Source organism: Magnolia sinica, chromosome 5 (assembly GCF_029962835.1).
Source record: "Magnolia sinica isolate HGM2019 chromosome 5, MsV1, whole genome shotgun sequence".
In the NCBI taxonomy this organism is placed as follows: Eukaryota; Viridiplantae; Streptophyta; class Magnoliopsida; order Magnoliales; family Magnoliaceae; genus Magnolia; species Magnolia sinica.
Window position 1 is genome coordinate 107,921,965 of NC_080577.1, and position 21,765 is coordinate 107,943,729.

Below are 21,765 nucleotides of genomic sequence, written 5' to 3' on the forward strand. Positions count from 1 at the left end.
TAACATGAACTCAACCAAAATTTCAACCAGAATCATCAACCGGAGCCCGAACTGATTTTCAACCAGATCACACCAACTAAAGCCTGACTCGTTCTCATATTTCCCAATCCAAATTTCAATCATTGGCATGCAAATACATATATTTTATTATAAGATTTTAAAAAATTCAAGCTGCTAAACAAATTGAAAATTTAAGATTTCAATAAGATTTAAGATCTAAAGTTAGATATCCATTATTTCAAATCCATGCTCTCAAATGACCCATCGGGTAAAGGATGCATAGAAAGAGCTAATTCATTAAGAAACATGCACGAACTCCAAAGTCAAATTCAATATTTCCATTCTACCATGGAATATAGTGAAAATATAGAAAAGTTGTCACTTGGACTAGAGAATCTCTTTCTCCTTCTTTTCATCCAAGGCAACATGAGAAAGCAGGCTATGGTGATCTAAAATTAAAAGTCTCCTTGCCTAACAGCTTTTGGGAATATTACTACCTTGTAAGCCAAGCAGCTTCATGTAACAATCCTCGATTATTTCGTTCAGCATGCTTTAGAACGTACACACACTAATGTGTTTTTGGTAATAAGCTTTAAAAACCAGCACACGCACAAATACCCTCACACAGTAGTAGAAATTCACCACCCATGGGTACTCGAACCTTTGACCAGGTGTTGAAACTCATAAGAGTCTACCACCGGAGCAAGAGGAAGGACCCTGCTACAAATGCCTCTATTTAGTAGTTGATTGGCTGGTTGCATGATTCAATCTAAGTGATAATTGAGACACATTGGCCATTCAAGTTAGACCCCATATGATCAAAGGTCCAAATTAATGAGACCCATATGATGTAAAGTTCAGGTTAATGAGTAATGGCCCTTTCTAATCTAATAAAAATTGGACCTACCATTTTTCCAGGCAATTCCTAGATTGTTGTATTATCGGATCAAATCATGAGAAGGATGACCCACGTGATGGACAATGATGGGTACATGTTTCGACCCCATTGATCATTCAACTCTGTTTCTTTGAATGCCGAACATCTCTTCAAATATATGTGCTGTCATCATAGTAACATCACCGGATCAACGGTGCGGATCAAAGAATGTGACCCACAATTTGATGCCTACGGTGGACACAGCTGTGATTGTAGGTATGTGTGCTGCTAGAAAAGCTTTGTGGCCCCACCATGATGTATGTGTTTTGTCCATGCCATTCATTCATTTTTGGCATGATCCCATAAATAAGGGAAATCCAGATCTTAGGTGGACCACACCACAGGAAGCAATGGTGACCCAACGCCCAACCTTAAAACTTCCTAAGGCCCACTATAATGTTTAATTTCCATCCACCTTATATTATGTCACACAGAATCAATAATATCAGCTTATTCAAACTTGTTTAGCCCAGTGAAGTTTTTAATAGTAGGCATTCGATCACCACAATTTTCTATGACGTGATCCACCCCAGATTGGATCTACCTTATTTGTGGGTTTTTACTGTAAATTGAGCCGGAGAAAAATGAACAAGAGGCCTGGATAAAACACATAGATAATGGTGGGCCCACGGAGCTTTCCCAGCATCACACAGCACCAACGTCCGTGCTTTGTGCTACACTACGCAATCCGAATCCGGCTACAGTCCACCTTACTGCAATAAAGGCCTGTTGAGTAAACTGTGGGCCCAACATGATGTATATGTCTTATCCACGCTGTCCATATGTTTTAACAGATCATTTTAGGAAGTTAATCCAAAATTGAAGTATATCCAATACTCAAGTGGACCACACCACAGGAAATAGTGTGAATTGAACACCCACCGTTGAAAACTTCTTATGGGCTACAGAAGTTTTGAATGAAGCTGATATTTATATTTTTCCTTCATCCTTGGTTTTTTTGACCTTACGAACAGGTTGCATGACAGATAAACATCACAGTAGGCCTTAGGAAGCTTGCAAAGGTAGATGTTAGTATCCCCATCCTTCCAATCGTGTGGTCCACTTGAACTTCGGATATTATTAAAGTTTGGGATTATGATATAAAATGATCTTTAGAAAAGGATGGACGGCGTGGATAATACATGTAAATCCATGGTGGGCCCCACAGAGTTTACACAGTACACAATCCGCTTCCTCATGACTAGCGTCACTGTTACTTCCTAAGTGACTAAAATGCCCTTTTCTGCAGTATATCCTTCCCCTATAAATACCCTCCCACTAGCATTTTCCCACCAATTTTCTCTCCAAATAGCGGCAAAATGGATTCGTATTCTCTCCTCCTGGAGAGAATCCGAGCTCCTCAACCCTCAATCCAACGGTTCGCTGTCATCTCCGTATTCGAAAAGCTCCGATCCGACGGCCCAGATTCGGACGCAGCAAGAACCGCTCTCTCTCACTGCCTCCGCTCCAAAGCGGCCCCTGTCGTTGATCAGACGGTCCGAGAGGTCTGCCGTATCGTGAAGGGAGGGAAGATGAGGGTCTCCCAAGGCCTTCTGGAGTTGCAAGCGGCTCTTGAGGGATGCGATGATCCGCGGTTTGTTGATGTTTTCGTGAAAGGAATTGGGTTTCTCTGCCGGTTTGGGTTCCGCAACGATCTGTCATGGCGGTTTGAGTCGGTGGAAGGCCATCCCTTTGTTAAGGTAAAAATGTGCAGTAATTAGGGTTTAATGACGGATTATTGGATGAAATTATAGTGGACTGGTGATTGTTTCTGAGTCAAAGTTCTGTTGAATTTGTTTTTTTCTTTTTCTTGTAGATTAGTGAATTTTTGTTGAAATTAGGGCCTGTTTGGATGCCTGCAACTTTTCCAAAATGTAACAAAGTTACAGGTGACTTTGTTACAGTTGGTGTTTGGGGGAGGAAAGTCACAGGTAACTTTCTCTCAACTTGTGACTTTCTTACAGGAGAGCCGAAAATGATACGGGCACTTGAGTCGTTTTTCAAGTTACCTGTATCTTTGATACAGGTAACGGTTGGAAATTTTGAAATGAATTTTTTTGGAAAGAATCACAGCTGCATTGAAGAAGCCTACCTACCTTCAGACGGAGCGAAGGCTGAACGGCCATTGAAGGCTACAAGCGGCCATTGAAGTCTATCAGGCTACAAGCAGCCATTGAAGTCTATCAGGCTATTGTTGCAAAAATATTGATTTTAAATATATTTTAATATATATATATATATATATATTAAAAAAGTTTGAAAAATACCCTTTTTATGGGTTTTGGGAATAGTCCCACATTCGAAAAAGAGGAGAAGAAAAAGTACTTTATATGAGAGTGGTGGAGTATTATAATACTTACCCACATGGTTCAAAGGAGAATGGAATGCCTTTTCGCAGTATATCCTTCCCGCTTAAACCCCGGATCGGGCTCGGGCGAGATTTTGGGCATGTGAGGGCAAAAGGATTGTGTGACTAAGTGGTTAAGGCGGATGGGGGATGAAGGGGAGACTAGAGGATTGAATGAGAGTCCTCATTAAATCAGACCGAAAGGCCGTTTTCTCCAACGAGCTAGAAAGCTATCCACTGCTCGCTTAATGGCCCCTTTATCAACGGTCCAGAGGCGCCATAGAATGGCTAGTTTTCTCCAAGGCTCCAAAGCGATCATGGGATTTATTTCGCTGTAGGACCATGACCCCTAGCGTATAATGTGGTTTGGATGGGTTTCTAAACCATCTTTGGTCCCAACGATCTCATCGAACCGAGCGTGCAACCATTCCTTTCTTATACTCCATTGATTCAGTATAGGGTTAAGAGGTTAACCCTTTGCTTTAAGAAGGCAGAGCTAGCGGTTGGTCAAAGTCGGTTGAATTTATCTATTATTTGAAGAATAGACCGGTGCATTTTTGGTCTCATTTACACACATCTTTTTCTCTCCTTTTCTTTTTGGGATTTTTCTTTCGGTACTTTGTTACGTTGGTTTTGGGGGGAAGATTTCTCACAAACACTAAGGTTGGTCCTTACTAAACACTGTGCCACCTCGGGAATTTCTTAATGATAGAACTTCAATTCACTTGAGTAGGGGCAAATAACGTTTTAAGGACATCGTTTCAGACGTTTATCCTTATTCAAGCTAATTTTTATTTTCGGTTTCCACATTATCAGTTCTTGATACGTTGTGGGCGCAATGAGGGCTACGAGGCTGCCATTGGGGAGAATCGCAGCTGTATATTGAAGAAGCTTGGTGGCCATTGCTATATAAATAGATATCCCTCTCCAATGTCTTCATCTCCCTCTCTCAGCCTCCGTGTCCTTCTCTCAAGTCTCCTTCTCCCTCTCTCAGTCTACTTCTCCCTCTCCCATCGAGCTTCAGCAAGGTTGGAAATCCCTTTTCTCTTTTTCTATTGCGTTTTTCCTTTCTTTCTTTCTTTCTTTCTTTTTTTTTTAAAATAAAATAAATTATTATCATTATTATTATTTAAAATTATTTACTTCTGCGTTGACGGACGCAGCTTGGTGAGGAGGCGTGGATGATGGCTGATGATCTGTTGGGCCCACCATATTGTATTTGTTTTATCCATGCCGTCCATCCATTCTTTTGGATCGTTTTAGGGCTTGATTCCAAAAACGAGGGATATCTAAATCTCAGGTGGACCACACCACTGAAAACAATAATGATTGAAAGTCCACCATTTAAAAACTCCTAAGGCCCACTGTAATGTTTGTTTCACATCCAAGCTGTTGATTAGGTCATAAAGACCTGGATGAAGGGAACAAAACAAATATCTGTTTGATCGAAAACATTGGTGGCCCACCAAAAGTTTTTAATGGTGGGTGTTCAATCAACATTTTGATGTACCTTATTTTTGGGCTGATGACTTAAAATGATCTGGAATAATGGATAGATGGTGTGGATGAAACAAATACATCATAGTGGGCCCACATAACACGTCAGCAGCCCATGGACAGTAGTCCACTAATGATGGTGCTATGTGGGCCCCACCATGATTTATGTGTTATATCCATGCCGTCCATCCATTTCTGATCATTATTTTAGGTAGGCTCTACCATAAAAGGAACTTGGGATGATCCCAGCCGCACAGAATTGTATTACAGTAACAATAGTTTTGTTCAAAGCTCACTTCCGCATGATTTTCTTAATCCAAATGGGCACAAAAAATACGGTGAACAATTATAATATTTCAAGACATGATCACAACTGGGAAAGGGTTAACCAACCAGGACTTGGAAGGTTAGACATTTCTTCCCATGAATGCCAACAGGTTATACATTCCCCAAAAATATTTCCCATTAACCTTGATGGACATTTCTTCCCATGAATGCCAAGTTGCCAACAGTTGGCTAAACCATCCTTTGATGTTATTTGTTTTTGTCTTTCTTTCCCTTACAACATTATAAACATATCTTATGAAGAAAATGAAAATTTTTGCTTGAATATGTTACCTCAAGTTTTTTGCCACATTACAAGCATTTCGAAAACATGGGCCCACTTTTATGGCCTACCCGTTGATTAGTTTAGCCTAAGAATCGGCCAAACTATTCATTTACATGGGCTTAATAAAATGGAATAATTTTATCCCATCTTTTTTATGTGTCAATCTGATTTTTCAACGATTCCCTATTTCAATTTTATCTACTGTGAATATCCAACTTATTACCTGTAACAAAGTTACAGGTTATCCAAACACAAAAACAAAGTTACCTGTAAGTTACAACTTACATCCAAATAGGATTACCTGTAACTTACTTACACCTGTAAGTAAGTTACATGTAACTTTCTTACAACTTAAAAAGTTACAGGCATCCAAACAGGCTCTTATGTTCGAATTATGGGTCGTTGTCCATGAATTTCAGTATGTGGAAGTGATGGGACCCACACAGTTGGCTCCAGAAGTTCCCATTTGTGGAAATGATCGAACCTACTTAAGTCTTTAGTTTGGGGCCAGCACAGTTCAGAGGTGGATATGTGGTTACCATTGGTGGGCCCACTCGTGTTCTGATACATGGGCAGTATGGAGGAAATGCTGGGCGCCACTATTTGAACATCTTTTTCCCCAATTGAAGCCATCTGTTAGTTCATTAGATTATCCTGTATTTTGTTCTTATTTTGTAGTTTTCTTCTGTGCTGTTGTGTGATTTAAGGTGCCTGCTGATGCTGGACCATCTATGGTTTTTACATCGATGTTGGCATCAGAGATTCACAAGCTATTGATGGAATGGATTTTTGTCGTAAGTGTTTTGGAAGCTCGGGGCTTCTCTTTAATATTTGGTCTGAAATTGCCGACCCATTTAGCTGGGAAGTGGGATGAGGCTTAGATGATGATGATGTAGTCGAAAATTAGGTCCAAACTTTGAGACACCAGTTGGTCCACCCAAGCTTCTGTAGATAGAAACAATAAGCCAATCTGTTTTCATCTTGGGTACCATGCAATGCATGAGTGCAGCTACCATCTCTTTTCCTTCCAGAACCATGTCCTTAATAGTTGCTCAACTGTTTTGACATAATCTATGAATTGTATTTTCATGACTTATATAGGAGATGAGTGTTCAAGTTTTAACGAGATTCTCCATTTTATTAACCTTCTTCTGATGTAGTGCTGTGATTTGGATGCTAGGTGCTTTCTTCTCAAGCTGAGGCTCAAGCTGAGCTTGTACAACAAGTGCTATTGTTTATCTCACAGAATATGTCCATGGGGTTTGCCAGAATTTCCGAATTCTTAAGACCATTTTTGATGTTTTCTGTGCTGCGAATTCCATTTTCAGTCTCGTCATCTTCATTTGTGAAGCAGTTAATATCATCAATGGCATCAGTATCTTGCTCTTTTCCATTGGAAGGGATGCTGATTATCAAGTTGCTAGCAGGATGCTTGAAATATTTTCCACGCAATAATCCAGAGGTAGTTGGACCTGGTTTGCACATTTTCTCCAATTCTTGATAGCATCTTTTTAGCAATGAATATTTAACATGTTCTCATGCTTTCTCAAAGTTTTGAGAAACTCACAGATGGACTTGGAACTTGGCCTAGTGGACTTGGTGCATAGTCGGGTTCTCAGTAATGGGTGCAGACAGTGATTTCATAACGCTGACAAGTTTTTCTATTGACTAGGCTGAGTCTAGCCATGAAACTAAAGGCCTATTCTTTAGCCTAAGAGTTTCTGAACATTTGTTTTTGCAGTCAACACGAGGTCTTCAAAGAACTGTGCTTATTGAGTTCACAACGCATGGAAATGTTAAATTTTTGGGCCTTTCAAAAAACAATAAAAAGAAAAAAAGAAAGAAAATTAATACTGTTGGTAGAGCTTTTATGCAAAATTCCAAGGAAATGCTTCCAGAATCGAACTTAAGCTCATTTAAATCGTCTGCTGAAAGGTATATTATTCTAGGCATATATAATATGGACTCGAAGACTTTGCTTGTACTTTCCCAAGTTGACATCAAGGACTGTTGGCGAGTCAAGTGACATAAGGAAGTATTAAATTATGTACCATCATCATGAATATAAACTTCAGTGTCCAACACCAACTGGTGCATGCCAGCCTCTGTAGACGCATCGAATGGCTTACCTATATTAAAAAAGAAGGTTAGTGCTTCTCACTGAGAAAATGGACTGGTCTGGATGACAATTAAAAAACTGAAGTGGCTGTAATCACTGCCATTGTTGGCAGTTGTCTTATACTTTTGTGTTCTCTGGTGCATGCCAAGCCCTATAGAAACATCAGATAAATTTCATGGTAGAACAGAAGAAAGAATTGCTTACCTGTAAAAACGTAAATACTTCTCCACTAAGAAAATGGACTGGTCAAAAGCTGAAGTGGCTGTAATCACTGCCATCATTCGCAGTTGTCTTATACTGTTGCATGCTCTCTCCCTTGATGAACAATAACCCCATGGTAGGAAAATTATTTTTACTCAATTATGATGAAATTTCTAATAGTAAGAAAATTATGACTCAACTAGGATGAAATTGCTGAAACACAACATAGGTTTCTAGATAGCCTCCGTCTGCAAATCTCAAATGAATATCTAATAACATCTTCTTTACTATTTAATGCATAGATTTCTTTTGTCTGTGGTCCACGCCTTGCAGCAAGTCATGCTCTGCATGTAAGGCTTATGCCTCAATGCACTCTACACATCAGGGCATTCTGAAACATTTGGTGCATCTTGTGGCTGCTTTTCTATATTTTATTTTTGATTGGTAAATGTGAACTTCAAGATCCAACTCAACATTACATTTCATTTCATTTGGTAATTTATGATCTATATGCTTGGTGCTGGTTTCTGATCTCAGAGGTTTCAAATTCCATTTGATACTATCATTTTCTTATATTTTTGCAAATTTCTTCAGGAGTTAAAATATCTCATTTGTTCTACTGAATATCTGGTGGATGCATCCATGGTAATCTTGAAGCAAGCAGTTGCAACCAAAATGGTACTTCTTCTGCAAATTTACATAGTTGTACATTCCATCTCTAGATCGTACTAATGACTCCTAGGTTATCTATTTTTTATCTGTAGCATAACAAAATGGTTGTCATTCTACTGTACTCTTGATGTTGACTTGCAAGTCCAGTGTTAGGATTTTTCTATGCATCTTTATGAACCCTACCGCAACCTTTTTCTAGAAAGTTGATTTGTTTTTGTCTTGTTGAAAACTAATGTACATAAACACTTTAAGGAGGGGGAATGCATCTGTCTTTCACTTTACAACGTAAGTGTAAAAGCTGTATCCATGGTGCACCTGTGTATTACCTGGGCAACATAGTTAATACCAGATTTCTTTGTTGGTTACGGAAGACATGGGGACCCTTTATCTCCTTTCCTCTGTGTTGGTTATAGAAGCCCTTAGTCGCATGCTGTCCAAAGTGCAAGAGGAGGGGCTTTTCCAAGGCTTTAAGTTGGGAAATTATCCCAATAAGATTAGCCATCTCCAATTTGCTGATGATACTCTGCACTTATGCGAAGCCAAGGATTTCATGGTGGATTTCCTTAGTATGGCTATATGCTGGCGTCAGGTTGTTTCTAGTCTCAAGGTTAATTTTGCTAAAGGTGAATTCTTTGGGATTAATTTATCTAATGAAATGACTGTCCTTAACTGAGTCCTTTGGTTTAGTGTGGGATTTGCTCAATGACCCTCAATTGAGTAGTCCTTTTCTTATATAGAAATCATTTTCCCTACTTACAATATATCCCTTAATTACAGCATAACAACAGCATCTATATCTCCTAATTACAGCCCTTAATTACAGCAATATATGGTACCATCTATATCCCCTAATTACAGCCCTTAATTATAGCATAACAACAGCATTTATATCCCTTAATTATAACCCTTAATTACAGCATAACAGCAACATCTATATCCCCTAATTACAGCCCTTAATTACAGCATAACAACAACATCTATATTTCCTAATTACAGTAGCATCTATATCCCCTAATTACAGCATCTATAACCGCTAATTACAGCATTTATAACCCCTAATTACAGCATAACAGCATCATCTATATCCCCTAATTACAGACCTTAATTACAGCAATATATGGTACAACGATATATGGTAGGTTTGTTGTCTAGCCTACTAACAGAGCCAACATTCTCTCCCCACTATTTACCTAGGCTTCCCTCTTTGTATTGGTAAACCTCCTTTATATCCTTGGGACAAAGTTATTGAGCATATGGAGAGGAAACTCTCCCCCCAGAAGAGTAAATTTCTTTGGGGGGTGGAATTACTCTCATTAAATTCCTCTTTCTGCTGTGCCTCAATACTTTTTCTCTCTTTGCCTATCCCAAATTGGTTTTAGCTCGCATCGCTAAATTGCGTCAGGATTTCTTATGGCAGGTGGGATCCTCCACCAAAAAATTCTCCCTCCTCAACTAGCAGGAGGTGTTTTCCTCTCTTTGAGTGTGGAGTTGCCATTAGACGTCTGGATCTAGTCAACGAGGCTTTACTAGGGAAATGGACCTGTCTGTTTGCTTAAGAAAAATCCAGTCTTTGGAGATCCATCATTGCTGCAAAATATGGCCTTTCTTTTGGGGGGTGGGCTATCAACCCCTCATCTATTTGCTGTGCTTCTTATCTCTGGAAAGGTATTGCAAAAGTCTTTCCCAAAGTTCTCTTTGAGGTCAGATTTATCCTTGGAAAAGGTGATCATATTCGATTTTGGGAAGACCCTTGGTGCGGGCACACCCCTCAAAAGTTTTTCTTTTCCCTCTTTAGCCTCTCCGAGCATTGATTAGGATATTCTAGTGTCTAGTTGCTTCTCGGGGGCAGGGAGCAACGGAGTGTGGAACTGTGGATTCCCCACTTAGGAGAAATTTGCTAGATGATGAAATCTTGGAATTCATGGCTCTTCTCTCACTTTTGCTTGCAAGGTCTGTTCCCTTCCGAAGATGATCATTCCTTGTCCTGGAACTTAACTTAGCTCGGGTGTGTTCTCTGTCAAGTCTTTCTATAATCAGCTTGCTAGGGTCCCCTTATCACATGGCAAGTATCTGGTCCTATGGTGCCCCTCTTAAGTCACTGGAAACTTTCTCACGTATGAAGTGATAGTCGTTTTTGATGTATTTAGTTTTTCCGTGATAAACTAGATTGTTTGTGATGTGAAAAGCCGCTTGATTGTCACAAAATAACCGCATAGGTGGTTGCATTGTAAATCCCATTTCTTAATTCACATTAACATATAGGAGGTATTGGCCATCGCTCTGTGCTTTACTTTGACACTCGTTCAGGCCACCACACTCTGCTTCTTGCTCTTCCACGTAGCAAGATATCCTCTCACGAATATACGATACCTAGTAATCGATCGTCTATCTACTAAGCAACTCGCCTAGTTTGCATTTGAATAGCTTGTGACCCGAAGATCACCATTTTGTTTATACAAAATCCTTTGACTTGGTGCTCCTTCGAGGGAAAGCATAATTCGAATAACTGCTTCTAATGAGTAACTACTCTTGGAGAACTCATGATTTGACTTACCTCGCTCACTGCATGGGATATGTCTAGTCGAGTAATAGTTGAGTAGATAAGTTTTCCAACCAAATGTTTGTACCTCCTAGGATCTTCCACTACATCTCCTTGATCACTTACAAGCTTGTAAGCAGGATCCGTTAGAGTGTTAACTGGCTTGGTCCCAAGAAGACCCGTCTTCATAACTAAATCCAAAACATATTTCCTTTGAGATAGATTGATTTCTTCTTTGGATTTAGCTACTTTTCTACCATGGAAGTATCAAAGATGACCCAAATCTTTTGTGAGAAAATGCTTTTGAGGATACTTCTTTAATTCCTCAATCCCCTTGTTGTCGCTTCTTGTAATAACAATATCATTCACTTATACTACAAGAACAATGAGCCTTGAGATATCTTTCCATACATAAAGGCATGATCACCATGACTTCGAATAAAGCAATAGTTTTATACAACTTTGTTGAACTTGTCAAACCATGTAGTTTACACACTTTGTTGGACTCCCATGGGCAACAAATCTAGGGGGTTGTTCCATATAAACTTCCTTTATAAGATTACTATGAAGGAAGGCATTTTTATGTCAAGTTGGAAGAGGGGGCTATAATTAACAACTATAGACAATATCACCTTCATGGAGTTCAACTTGGCCACGTGAAAGAAGGTTTTACTATTATCCACACCAAGTGTCTAAGTATACCCTTTAACGACCATGCGAGTCTTCAACCATTCAATTGTTTAATCATGATGGAACTTGATTATGTAGACTCATTTGCAACCAACAACCCATTTACCGGCCGGAAGGTTGGTGAATGGTGAGTTTCCTAAGTGTCATTTTGATGAAGTGCATCCATCTCTTCTTCTATAGCTTGCATCCACTCGTTATGTAATAATGCTTCCTCATATGACTTGGGAACAAACTGGGAAGACAAGGACAAGGCAAAGTTACAGAAATTTGGAGATAAATATTGAAAGAAAACATATTTAGAGATGGGATGGTTGGTTCACGCATGGTTACCTTTTCTTAGGTCAATAGGAATATCAGATCTATTTGGTGAACTCAGTGGACCACAAGACTTGGAAGAAGATATGGTGGACGACACATTATCATTGACTGTACCATTTGTTTGTTTTTGTTGCGAGTAAACCTTCAACTGAGGCACAATGAGAATGAAAGAGGTAGGAGAGAATGGAGGTTGGATGGTGTCTTCATTAACCGCATCAGGTATAGGCATAATTTTCATATTAGGAGATTTGTTGTCTTGTGAGAAGAACAGAGTTTGATTAAGAAAAGGTACATCCGCACGTAAATATTATCTTTGAAGTGATGGACTATAACAATGATAACCTCTTTGTGTGGGAGAATATTTAAGAAAAATATATTTAACTTCTCGAGAGTCAAATTTATTATGGCCAGACTCTAATCGATGGACAAAACATATACATAAAAAAACATTAGGGGGCAAAGGAAATGATGAAGCATATGGAAATAACACTTAGTAAGGTGATTGGCCCTTTAAAACATTAGGGCATTTGATTTGTCAAAAATATGTTGTGAATACTGCATCACTCTAAAAACCTTAGGGACATTCATGTGAACTAATAGAGCATGAGTTATCTCAAGCAGGTGATGATTTTTCTGTTATGCAATCCCGTTTTGTTGTGGAGTCTGTGTCTACGATGTATGATGTAGGATACCCAATGTTGTCAAACTGCATATGCGGTTTTGTGCAATCGGATATGCTTGTGTGCATATGCGATCGCACAATCGCATATGCGGTCGCATTTAATTTTTTTTTTTTTTAAAACAAAAAAAAAGGAGAAAAATCGGAAAAAATGTAGAAAAATATAAGAACTTAGTAGAAGCTTCCCTAAGTTAATAGATAACTAATATAGTAATTTTACATACATAAAATTAGTTTGTGACTTGTTAGAAAAATGAATGAAGTATATTAAATTCAACATTCAACAATATAGTTAAGTAACAAAACAATCAATAAGCTATTTATTGTACAAATACAATTTTGAACAAACATCTTAATGTTTATTATTTATACATTATAACACTAACACTACTTACAAGTTACAATTTACAACTTAGTTACAATAAGTTACAACTTGTTTGGTAACTATGGCTAAAGTTTGAAAATTAAGTACTGAATTTGAAACAATCTGTTTGTTAACAAACATCTCAAATGTCTGAAATATGTTAATTTGACACATTTGCCCCTATCTATCTCCTGTTTGGAAATGCTTTACATTAAAAAGAAATTATTTTTTATTAAACGAAAATAAAATTATTCTATTTAATTCAAGTAAACTATAAAGTACTTAATAGAAAATTAAAATATCATTATTCATAAAAACAGATAAAAAATTGATGATTTGCATGCTCTGTGGGCCCCACCATGATGTATGTGTTTCATCCATGCTGTCCATATATTTTTATAGATCATTTTATAGTATGAGACCAAAAATGAGGTATATCCCAATCTCAAGTGGACCACATTATAGGAAACAATGTTGAATGAGCTTTGTCCATTGAAAACCTTTTGGGGCCATAAAAGTTTTGGATCAAGCTGATTTTTGTTTTTTCACTTCATCTGGGCATGTATGACCTAATCAACACATTCGATGTCAAATAAACAATACAGTGGGCCTAGGAGGATTCTAATGGTGGGTATCTAATTAGTATTGTTTTCCTGTGGTGTGGTCAACCTAAGATTTATATCCCTCTTATTTTTTGGGATAGAGACATAAAATGATATGTAAAAATGGATGAACGGAATGGATGAAACACATACATCATGGGGGCCACAGAGCACAGACCACCACCCACCGGGCTAGTGGCAGGGGGGTATCCAATGTAGATACGTGTCATGCGAAGAGGAGCAGACGCGGGTTTCCTGCAAAAGCCTTTCGCAGGGAACTTAGGTGGGACCCACCGCAATGTTTGTCAGGAATCCACTCTGTCCGTCCATTTTGTGAGCTAATTTTAGGAGATTAGACCAAAATTGAACAGGATCCAAGACTCAAGTGGGCCATACTAAAGGAAAAGGTATTTAGGGAAATTCCTACCATTGAAACCTCCCTGGTTTGACAGTGATGTTTACATGCCATCCATACCGTTAATAATGTCATTCCTACTGGAATGAACTGAAAACACAAATATTAGCATGATTCAAAACTTTAGTGGCCCCAGTGTTCGAGTTGTTGGTATCGCTACAAGTTTCGCTGGCCGGAGATAAAGATATAATATCGTCATCGCCGATAATATCGCCGATAACCGGAAATGCAGGGAAAAAGGGGGAAACATGGAGAAAATGGTGAATTTTTTCAGTGAAACTTCAGGACATGCCTAAATACACATATTTACATATTCAGGAATAAAAAAATTGCCAAAAGAATGCATTAAATAAGAACTTTCCATTTAATAGGGGCCAAAAGGCATGCGTTTTCGTAAGAAATCACTCAAATAGTAACCAAAATGAGTTTATATAATACAAATGTAAGCTTATAACAATGAAGACATGCAAAAGTAAATGAATTAAAAAAATGCACATTTCTTGCCATATTTCATCCCCACATAGAATGACGAGGTGGCTCGTAATCATTGTCCGGATCCCGTAGCAGTTGAGAGTACTACTGTTGCCCAACATGTTGGGCCCACCATCAATGTGCGTGGGTGATCCACGCCGTCCATCCATTTTTTCAGCTCATTTTAATGGTTGTTTCGAAATTTGAAGCATGTCCAAAGCTCAAGTGGACCACACCATATGAAACAGTGGTATTAGTGATTTCCACAGTTGAAACCTTGGTAGGGCCTACAGTGATGTTTATTTGTCATCCAACCCGTTCATAAGATCACAAAGACATGGATGAAGGAAAAACACAAATAACAGATTGATCTAGAACTTCTTTGGCCTCATGGAATTTTAGACGGTATAATTTCAATTCACACTGTTTCCGTGGTGAGGTCCACTTGAGATTTGGATATACTTAGTTTTTGGGCTAAAGCCCTCAATTTATCTGATAAAATGGATGGATGGAGTGGATAAAATATGTAAATCACAGTGGACCCCACATAAATTACTCAGTATTCGTATCCACACCGTCCAACCATTCGAAGATATCATTTTAGTTTACGGAATAAAGAATGAGTCAGATCCAAATCTCTAATGGACCACACTACATGAAAACAATAATGATTGGATATCCACCATTAAATTCCTACTGAGGCCCACTGTACTATTTATTTGACATCCAATATGTATGATTAGGTCATACAGGCCTAGATGAGGGGGAAAATCAAATATTTGCTTGATCCAATATTTTTATGGGCTCAAAAAGTTTTTAATGGTCTACGTTCATTCAACACTGTTTCCTTTTTTTCTTTTCTTTTCTTTTTTTCTTTTTCTTTTTTCTATTTTATTTATTTATTTATTTATTATTATTATTTTTTTTACAGCACACACACCATCACAGACTCACACCGCAGTGGGATTTCACCACCTATGTGTACTCGAACCCTCGACCAGGTGTTGAAACTTCCGAGAGTCTACCACCAAAGTAAGAGCAAGGACCCAACACTGTTTCCTGTAATGTGGTCCACTTGAGATTGGGATATACCTCATTTTTGGTCTCATACCCTAAAATGGTCTAAAAAAATAAATAGACGGTGAGGATACAACACATACATCATGGTGGGGCCTACAAAACTAGGTGACGTCACCTTGGCAGCGAGTCTCCCTACTTAACAGCTAATCTGCGTCCCAGACGGTGATTTCCTTCCTGCACTGAGATGCTACGTGGGGCCATCATAATGTTTTTAAAAAATCCACCCCGTCCATCCATTTTTTTAGATCGTTTTAGGACATCAGATAAAAAATCATATGGATCCAAAACTCAGGGCAGCCGCACGAGAGAAAATAGTGGAGATTCAGTGACCACCGTTTAAACATAATTGACCACTCATTTGGGCCCACATTAAATGTATGTGGTATATCCACACCGTCCATCCGTTTTTCCATCAAATTTAAGGGGTTGAGCCCAAAATTGATTCATATCCAAAGATTTAGTAGATCATACCACTGGAAATAGTGGGGATAATGATTTCCACCGTTGAAACCTTTCTAGGCCCCACAGTGATGTTTATTTTTCATCCAACCTGTTCATAAGATCATACAGACATGGATGAAGGGAAAACACAAATATAAGCTTGATTCAAAACTTCCGTGGCCCTCCAAGTATTTTTCAATGGTAGACATTCAATACAACTGTTTCTTGCGGTGTGGTCCATTTGAACATTGGATATGCCTCATTTGTTTTCCTAAAGGCCTACAATTATCTATTAAAATGTATGGACGGAGTGGATAAAATAAATAAATCACAGTGGACCTCACCGAGTTTATTGAGTTCCAACCCGTACGACTTACTCACGTACGCAATCCGCTGCCTCAAACGGACTGGATACTCCCTAGGACTAGCATGGTCGGTGCTCCGTGGACTTCAAACATGATGTATGTGTATCATCCATGCCGTCTAATTCATTTTAGAGACAATTTTATGGTAAGAATCCAAAACTGAAGTGGATCAAAATCTCAAATGGACCACACAGCGTTGATTGAACTCTTACCATTAAAAACTTACTGGAGCTACAACAATTTTGGATCAAGCTGATATTTGTTTTTTTCCTTCATCCAGGTCCGTACGAACTAATCTACATGCCGTGTGACCTAATCCGTAGGTTAGATGTCAAATAAACGTTACAGTGGGCCTAAGAGGTTTTTAATGATAGACGTTCAATCATTACTATTTTCCCATGGTGTGGTCCACTCGAGATTCTAGTCAATCTCATTTATAAGAAAATAAATTAAAACGAAGTGTAAAAATGAATGGACGGTGTTCCACATAACATCACGACCAACCACCTGGCAGCGTCACTAGCGAAACCGCATCACGCGCGACTCACGCTACATATCTTCCTTTCTTTTATTATTTTTTAAAAAACAAAACCTAAAATTTCACCGAAGAGAAAATGCGGCCGAAGAAAGGAGGTTTTTGGAGGAGGATTGTTGCCGAAGAAAGGAGGATTTTCTTACCTGTAAATCCGGCGTTGTCGATCGGCGTTCTTCCGATGTTGATTGAGGCGATCTTCGGAGCTCCGATTTCGATCAACAAGTAAGAGATCTTCCCCGTTCCGATATTTTTTCCGATTTTTTGAAAGAGGGGTTTTCTTACCTATTTATTAGATTTTTGGTCGGCGATAATCCAAGATTTTTGCCGATATCTCCGATATTTCGCCGATATCGCCGATATTTCACCGACAATCCGAAGAGAAACGAAAAAATGGGGTTTCGGTGTCGTTGGGCCAACGACTCCGATCTTATCGGCGATAATATCGAGATTTCGTCGACAACTCGAACACTGAGTGGCCCCACGAATATTTCAACTATGGACGTTTAATTATCACGTTTTTGGCCCACTTGAGCATTGGATATGGTTCATCTTTGGCCTCATGTCCTAAAATGAACTCACAAAACGGATGGACGGTGAGGATTTCTCACAAACATCCCAGTGGGCCCCACCTGCGTTCCTAGCGCAGGAACTTCCTGCGAAAGGCTTTCGCAGGAAATCCGCGTCCAAGACGAGCGCCGATGCTCCTTGTGGTTTGAGTTGTACAAACGGTTCAAAGAGATCAAAGTTACATGGCCCTACAATAATGTATTTATTATATCCACTCCGTTCATCAAATTTTCGAGATCATTTTAGAGAATTATCCAAAAAATGAATCATATCCAAAGCTCAAATGGACCACACCAAAAATAGTAGCGCGATAATGATTTTCATCGTTACAAAATTTGTAGATCCCACTGTAACGTTTATTTTCCATCTAATCTATTCATAAGGTCAAAAATATCTGGATGAAGAAGAAAAACAAATTTCATATTGATCCGAAACTTCTGTGACCCCAAAAGGGTTTTAATGGTAGACGTTCAATCCCCCACTGCCTTTTGCAGTGTGGTCCAGTTTATCTTTAGATCTATCTTATTTTTCGGCTCAAGCCTTATGATAAGCTCAAAAAATGGATGGACGGTTTGGATATAACAAATACGCCTTGATGGGACCCACAGAACTTGTTGACGTCAATACACCAGCCAGTCCGCTTCCCAAGCTCCTAGCCCATCCGCTTCGAACGCGGATTGTGTCCTACCCCCATCCGGATGGTTCGGGCAGGGCTCTGTGGGGCCCACCGTGATGTAAGTGTTTTATCTAAGCCGTTCATTGTTTTTCTCATATTATTTTAATATATGATACAAAAGATGAAGCAGGTCCACAGCTTCAGTGAACCACACCAAAGGATGCTGCAGTGATAATGACATACATCGTTGAAACTGTTCAAAGGGCCACTGTGATGTGTTTTTTTTTTTTACAATCCAACCTATTCATTAGGTCATGTAGACGTGGATGAAGTGAAAACACAAATATCAGCTTGATCCGAAACTTTTCCAGCTCTCAAGAAGTTTTTAACGGTGGACGTTCAATCCCCGCCTTGTGGTCCAATTAATCATTGGACCTGCTTCTTTTATTAGCTCACACCTTAAATGATCTGAAAAAGTTGATGGACGGTGTGGATCAAACACATAAATCATGGTGGGGCATAAAGAAGTTTCACAGGTTAAAGGTTGATTTTGTATTGCGCAAACAATTTAAAAGAAAAAATTGCCGTAGTAACTTGAAAAGGGGTACTTTTGGAAGCAAATTTTTTTGTTTAATGAAAAATAACGGAGTACTTTCGGTGTTCACCATTAAGCCAGACTCTTATCACGGAAAGAATTTAGTGAAAAACCACTTAGCACTTTCCGTCTTCCGCGTTAACAACGCATTAACAAACACCACTAAACACGGAATATTTTTCCAATTCCGCGTTAAGTGCAAAAATTCAGCATTAACAAACACGGCCTAACACTACTTACAAGTTACAATTTACAACTTAGTTACACTAACACTAAGTTACATTCAACAATATACTTACACAACTTATACTTACAAAGTTACACTACTTAGGAAAGTTTGGTTTTTTGCAAAAATTAAAAATAAATAAACAAAATAATGTGCCAACAGTTGGCAGATATGCGATCGGATATCCTCGCACATTTGGCATATGCGATCGCATATGCACTGCAATGGCATATGCGATATGCATATGGGAATTCGCATATGTGAATATGCAGTCGCATTTAACAACACTGAGGATACCTATTTCAGGAAAAAAACTGACTAAAAGTTGGAAACATATACTTTTTGGTATTATCAGATGAAACACAGACACCTTTGAATTAAACTGATTCTGCACTTCCATGTAGAAAGTCTTAAAATAGAAATAATTAAGATCTATCTTTTATTAAATAAAGCCATTTCATTTAAAAAAGTTCATCAACAAATACTTAAATCTAGACTTAGTAGATATTTTAACTGGTTGCCAAACTTCCAAATGAATTAAAAAACTAAATGATGCTTCTCCTCACGTGGTGGAAAAGTAGCACGGTGATGCTTACTCACCTCACAGCCCACTTTAGACACGACATTGATGACAATGAAGGAATGAAGCCTTTAAGAATATTCAATGATGGATGTCCAAGGTTAGTAATGCCACTTAATAAGCTGAGTTGTCCTTTTGTTATGTTGTGCCCAAAATGTCATGATTAAGATATTAAAACCCATCATGCTCGTGTCCTCTGCTAATCCTGCTCTTCGTCTTTAGGTCCTGAAAGACAATCTGAAAGATAGAAAGTGACACAAAGTTAAAGGATTTAGTAAATTTTCTAACTGACGTCAGACTTAAGAGGAAATTTTGGAATAAATAGAACTAATGATAATGAAAGAGAAGGACTTGTGTGAACAATACCCATTCCACTTACTTTGAATTGGGTATCGTCTGCCAAAGTGATAGATGAACCAGTTAATGAGCTATCAATGGATGAAAACACAATGGATGCACCTGTCATATGGTCAGATGCTCCAGAGTCAATGACCTATCTTGTTAGGGGCTTGGATCTTAAACAAGCCATACTCGAGGTTGCAAATGTTGCCATTGGGGGGGGGGGGGGGGGGGGGGTTGTTTAACTACTTGGAATATTCTTCTTGAGTTGGAGTAATTATTTCACTAGTCACAAGTGGCGGATTGTTAACAACTTGGAATATTCTTCTTGAGTTGGAGTAACTATTTCACTAGTCACAAGTGGTTGTGGAGCCGTGGATGTGAAATTAGCCAGAGGAGACCCAATGCTCTCTCCAATATGGGAAGCTTGATTAGCCATGCATGCTTCCGAGGGAGGTCCAACATTTTTTAACAAAATGATTGGAGAGCCCACAATTTGTGCACTTCCTAAGTCCGTGACCTCTGCCATGACTGCCTCCCATGCTGCTATGACCACCTTTATTACCATGGTCACCACTGTGGCCCCAGCTAGAGAACGATCCTAGAGCTAAGCTGTCATTGACTCCACTTATAGAACCCAAAGAAACACGCTGGCAATGGGCATACACCTTGTTTAGAGATGTCACATCTTTGCCACCTAAGATCTTTGCACGAATCAATTCATACTCACATTTCAACCCTGATAAGAACTTGGCCACACGGAACCCTTCATGTTACTAACGTAGCTTCTCCAAGTCAGTCGTTAGAGGCTAATACACATTCAACTCTTCTCATATTCCTTTATAACTGTTTGGAATAGTGTTCACCTTGCGATTTATTTCTTCGTTGGAGGTCGAATATTTCTTTATATAATTGGCAAGTGTGAGAGAGATTTCTATCGGATGAATACCTCTCACACAATGCATCTCACACATCCTTTACTAAAACATGACATTTGCACTTATGGAGGGTTCCATACTATTTCATTACTAGGTTGTTATTCAGGCATTTTTCTGGATCCATTGGTCATAAGTACTGGAGTCTTCATCAGGTTTTTCTGTGTCAGACATTTTAATTTTCCCTTAGCCACGAGAAATACTTGGATTGACTTAGACCATTGTAAATAATTTATCCTAATTAACTTAATAGATGCTGTCAGGATCCCTAAATAGTTAGACGGGTTTATAAATCTAGATTTCATATCATTTTTTTTTTTTGTAATCTCCATTAAAAAAATAAATAAAGAGAGATTACCTCACAAACACGAACTAACCCATAATAATCGATGAGCACCACACCCGTATACTTCATACAATCCGCACGTTACCCTAGACAAAGAAATCAACCCACACGTCCACTACATCCAACTGGCTACAAACAAATATGATCATGAACACGACATCCAACATGGGTAAACAATCCACACATTTCCAATAATCACATGTTAGGTGATATCATTCAAGAAGTTATTTGTCTTCATTTACTCCCACATGCACGGACTATTATAGAAGGCCCAACACACAAAAGAAACAAAGAAGAAACCTTAGGTTTCTTAAGAAGATTTCAGCCATGGTGTGCTGTAAGTTTGTAACGGGTGTTACGTAAATGTAACAGTGGACCGGTGGCAGCCGTTACATGTTATGGGGTTGTAACAACTGTTATGGAAAAAAACAACCCCATAACGGTCATTACGGTCTGTTACGGCCCCCGTAAAGGTTGTAACGGCCCCATAATGATCTGTTAGGGGTAGATACTGGTTTGTTGTTTTCTTTTTTTCCAATAAAAAAGAGTGACCGTAGTGGCCATTACAGCCCATATCGTAAAGGTAACGATGGTTGCTGTTACAACAACCATTACCATTACGGAATGCCTTGATTTTAGCACAAGCAGGATAAGAGACACCAAGGGACAAAAGAAAAGA

At 38.8% G+C, this 21,765-nt stretch overlaps 1 protein-coding gene across 8 annotated transcripts in view; it reads left to right on the plus strand.

Annotated features, from left to right (window-relative positions):
• Nucleotides 1-2,223: 2,223 nt before the first annotated feature.
• The window catches only part of LOC131246626 (protein RST1), a 93,426-nt gene continuing 73,884 nt past the window's right edge, over nucleotides 2,224-21,765 (plus strand). For 5 of the 8 annotated variants that reach the window (XR_009171453.1, XR_009171454.1, XM_058246938.1 and 2 more), the window contains exons 1-3: nucleotides 2,224-2,637; nucleotides 6,572-6,853; nucleotides 8,306-8,389. Coding sequence is in view for 5 of the 8 variants with exons in the window: in XM_058246938.1 (XP_058102921.1) it covers nucleotides 2,257-2,637; nucleotides 6,572-6,853; nucleotides 8,306-8,389 (747 nt within the window). In the remaining 3 variants the exon portion in view is untranslated. Of the gene's footprint in view, nucleotides 2,638-4,147; nucleotides 4,313-6,571; nucleotides 6,854-8,305; nucleotides 8,390-21,765 lie in introns of those variants that run through there. The other 3 variants (XM_058246942.1, XM_058246940.1, XM_058246943.1) reach the window with 3 other exon arrangements.